General features: G+C 55.6%; 1 protein-coding gene across 1 annotated transcript; it reads left to right on the top strand.

The window, feature by feature from the left end:
* The first annotated feature begins 587 nt into the window (after positions 1-587).
* Positions 588-3,267, top strand: PHACADRAFT_214508 (uncharacterized protein). Its single transcript, XM_007402286.1, has 12 exons — positions 588-1,160; positions 1,213-1,321; positions 1,371-1,403; positions 1,453-1,641; positions 1,695-1,843; positions 1,902-2,053; positions 2,104-2,191; positions 2,245-2,258; positions 2,309-2,495; positions 2,554-2,635; positions 2,687-2,992; positions 3,047-3,267. The coding sequence occupies exons 1-12, from the start codon at positions 899-901 to the stop codon at positions 3,132-3,134; spliced, it is 1,659 nt and encodes a 552-aa protein (XP_007402348.1). The 5' UTR covers positions 588-898; the 3' UTR covers positions 3,135-3,267.
* Positions 3,268-3,742: the final 475 nt, after the last annotated feature.

Genomic DNA, 3,742 nt, shown 5'->3' with positions numbered 1-3,742 from the left:
GGTACGTGGTGGACGCCGCCGTTTGGTGTTGCGAGAATGCCAAGATGATTCGTCTATGGGTTGATCGGGTGTTTGAGGCTGCGGATATGTCTGTGCTTGCACTGTCTAGTGAGTAGTACTGTATATGCGTGGCCGTGCGTCAACCGGCGCGGCGAGGATCAAGTACCCGAGCGCCCTAGCGCGGATGCCACGGAGTTCCGAGTTCTTGGCCTCCGGCATCAGTCATCCTACAGCATGCAAAGAAGCTTGGCAGGCGGCGCCACCCGCTCGTCGTGCCCGCGGAAAAACCGCGTGGCAGGATCTGATCTCACCTTCGTGCCGGGTGCGCGTTCGGTCTCTATATAGTGTGTCAACCGGCAGATATGAGCGTGCTTCCTGCGAGCAAGCGAGCTAACGCGCGCTAAAGCATAAATTTTCAACTCTTCGTTCCGGTCGCGCACTTTCTGCTGGTGTGCTTTCGCGGTGTGCACGGATGCACACGAAGGTGCATCGGAATAGCCTGCGTTCGTACGCGGTCATGTACGTACGCGACCGTTCGTCTTCGTTCGTGCTCCTTGCATGCCAAGCCGTACGTATTTACTGCGCCTGCTCCGAACCCTTCCGCTTTTGTTCAATAGCAACTCCCATGCGATCAGAGGCAGCACATGCACCATCTGTATTCGGCGTTTTTCTAGCCGATACGCAGGCACCGACAGTCGCTCCGCGTCGAGCCTCGACGGCGACACTGTAGCGCGGCCCCGCGCTCCGACATGGTATTTTCTGATCATTGCTCGCCTTGGCTTCTAGCGAGTCACCATCCGATGGTACTGACGAATCGAAATTGTGCCCACGCGCTCATACGGCAGACAGCCTTCTCTCCGTGCCACCGGACATACGCTGACGCCTACTACGTTGTTAAATGCCGACCCCAGTTCGTCCAAATGAGCTCGTTCAACTCATCACAGCCACCATGGAGAGCGTAACACCTGCGACTTGCACAGCGCTCTGCGTTGGATGCCTCACCTACATTCTACTGAGAGCCTTCCGCACTTTCGCGGGCACCGGCAGTGCCCGAGGGCTTGCGAAGCTCCCTGGACCTCGCGGCTGGCCGTTCGTCGGCTACCTGCGTCCCGTCGAGAAACCCGTGAGTGCCATGTACAGACAGTGGAGCGAAGACTACAGTAAGCTCCGCTATGCCTCGTCGCCTTTTCACAAGTCCTCATTGCCAGATAGATTCCGACATAATAGGCGTGAACATGCTGGGGACCAACATCGTCATAGCGAACACCCTCAAAGTCGCAGCCGAACTCTTGGAGACTCGATCCGCCATCTACTCTGATAGGTATGTCACATTACGCCCCTCCCCACAGACACGTCGCTAACCGACTCAGGCCGAACATAGGCAATACCATGCTGAGAGAGCTGTATGTTACTCAGCCGGGCAATCCATTTACTTTACTAATGTGTGCTTAGTGTTGAATTTGACTGGAATATGTCAGTCGCACGATATGATTCGTACTGGCGCGACTCTAGAAAGGCGGCCTCTCAAGGATTTCATCTACAAGCGGTCATGCGCTGTCGTCCAGCGCAGGTCAACGTGACACTCAAGCTTCTCCGCAACCTCATGGACGCGCCGGAAGACTTCCGGAGTTACATCAAGTAGTGAGCATTGCCGCCTTTTTCTGCATGACGGTCCCGATCTAAGCATCCTCAAGCTTTGCAGGGCAGCAAATCATGCACATTACGTACGGTATCGAAACTCAGGACAGGAACGACCCGTACATTGAAGCGGCAGAGCACGCGGTGGCCATCGCTATTGCATGTCTAGTCCCAGGCTCGTTCTTGGTGGACCTCATTCCCATTCGTGCGCCATATGGCCTCTGCTCGACCCATTCTTGCCCTAACAACTTTTAACTTTACAGTGAAATATATTCCAGAGTGGTTCCCTGGTGCTGGATTCAAGAGACAAGCGCGAGAATGGCGGAAACATATCAGTCATACATTGAATGCGCCATTCGCTGCGATAAAGGCGTGTGCTAGCTCCTGCACCATCTCGTTTAGCAATAACCAACCAGTGATTTTTGAAAGGCCCGCGATGATATCCCCTCGGACTGCATGGCAAAGCCGCTCCTGGAGAAGATGCTCGACGGTCCCGGCGACCCTGTGTATGCGGAGCACGTCATAAAAGGCACACTCGCCTCTATGTATCTAGGTAGGCTTGCACAAACCTGGTGTTCAGCATCTCACTGAAAATTTCCCGCACAGGTGGAGCAGACACGGTTAGCACCTTTGTGTCCGTTCATTCAGACTTTTGCTCACAAATGGGAAGACGACATCTACACTGGAGACATTCCTCCTCGCTATGACGCTGCACCCTGAGGTCCTGCAAGAAGCCCAACGCTCTGTGGATCGTGTCTGCGAGGGACGACTGCCCGACTTCTCGGACTACGACGCACTGCCGTGGATACACGCTATCGTGAGGGAATGTCTGCGCTGGCGACCAGTTGTCCGGATGAGTGCGTCTCCTCTCTTTTCCCGCTTAAACAGTCTGGGTATGAACGACTGTCCAAACAGATGTGGCGCACATGGTGACCAAGGACGACGTCTACGAGGGCTATCATATCCCGAAGGGCTCGCTTGTCCTCGCAAATATCTGGTGCGCTTCGCAGACGTTTTCTCAGCTCCACCTGGCTCACACAGCATGCAGGGCGATCCTGCACGACCCTGAGGCATACGCCGATCCAGAAACCTTCAACCCGCGACGTTTCCTCCGACCACGCCCGGGCGCAGATGCTACAGACGCAGAGAACGTCGAGCTCGACCCGACGGTGCGCGACCCGATAGTGGTAGCTTTCGGCTTCGGACGGCGGATCTGTCCCGGGCGACACATGGCGTACCAGTCCCTCTGGGTCGCGGTCGCGAGCATAGCCGCTGCATTCGACATCACCAAGGCCGTCGACGCACACGGTGCGGTCATCGAGCCGAGTGGGGAGTACACGGATGGGCTTATCACGTAGGTCTCTTCGGATTTCGGTGAGGGAGAAGGTGCTGATGAGTGAATTCACAGGGCGCCGGAGCCGTTCAAGTGCTGTATCCGTCCGCGGTCCGCTGCGCATGCGGCGTGGGTGCAAGCTGCTTTAGAGCAAGATGCTTGAAACAGCTAGTTGTAGATAGCAATGTTTCATTGACCCGCCACGACAGAGATTCAAATATGACAACTGTGCCTTTCGCGACGGTTATTACAAGGACATGTATAAACCAGAAACAGCGCCGTACGTCATCATTGCCGCAGAGCTGATAGTAAGAACCGACCTGAAGCAAATCTCATTTCATACGATTTCCGCGCCTCCGTCCGAATGCCAGCATTCTCGGCAGCTTCCATATTCAATTAACCATCGTCGTTCCAGCTCGTACATGTTGGGGCCAGCTTAAACCGTGCAACCTAGACCAAAAGCACGAAAGGCCCGGGTGAGCGCCCGTTCGAGTTATGAGCTCGAGACTGGCGAGACTGCTGGGCTGTTCCGGGTCTGGGTCGACAACGGTTTGACCACGTGCAAGTTGGATATCGAGGCCAGGGCCTGCGTGACTTCCATGGCTGTGGAAGAGAAGCCAGAGTCTTCCGGCAGCATCTGTTCGACCAGTTCGCCTTCGTCTTCGTCGCACATACCCTTGTCGTCTGAGTCTCCATATGTCGACGGCGCCCGGCCGCCTGTTCAAGTTCGGTGCTCGCTCCCATGACTTCGCCGGTATTCTCACTTCTTCC

This window comes from Phanerochaete carnosa, assembly GCF_000300595.1.
Source record: "Phanerochaete carnosa HHB-10118-sp unplaced genomic scaffold PHACAscaffold_85, whole genome shotgun sequence".
Taxonomy (NCBI): Eukaryota; Fungi; Basidiomycota; class Agaricomycetes; order Polyporales; family Phanerochaetaceae; genus Phanerochaete; species Phanerochaete carnosa.
Note: the sequence above shows the minus strand (reverse complement) of the source record. Positions and strands in the feature narration are given on the sequence as shown.

Bases quoted from the DNA above. Each gene is read 5' to 3' on its own strand.
- PHACADRAFT_214508 (XM_007402286.1), top strand. From the start codon at position 899: ATGCCGACCCCAGTTCGTCCAAATGAGCTCGTTCAACTCATCACAGCC. The intron at 1,404-1,452 runs GTATGTTACTCA...ATGTGTGCTTAG, and splicing joins AATACCATGCTGAGAGAGCT to TGTTGAATTTGACTGGAATA. The intron at 2,054-2,103 runs GTGATTTTTGAA...TGCATGGCAAAG, and splicing joins CGTTTAGCAATAACCAACCA to CCGCTCCTGGAGAAGATGCT.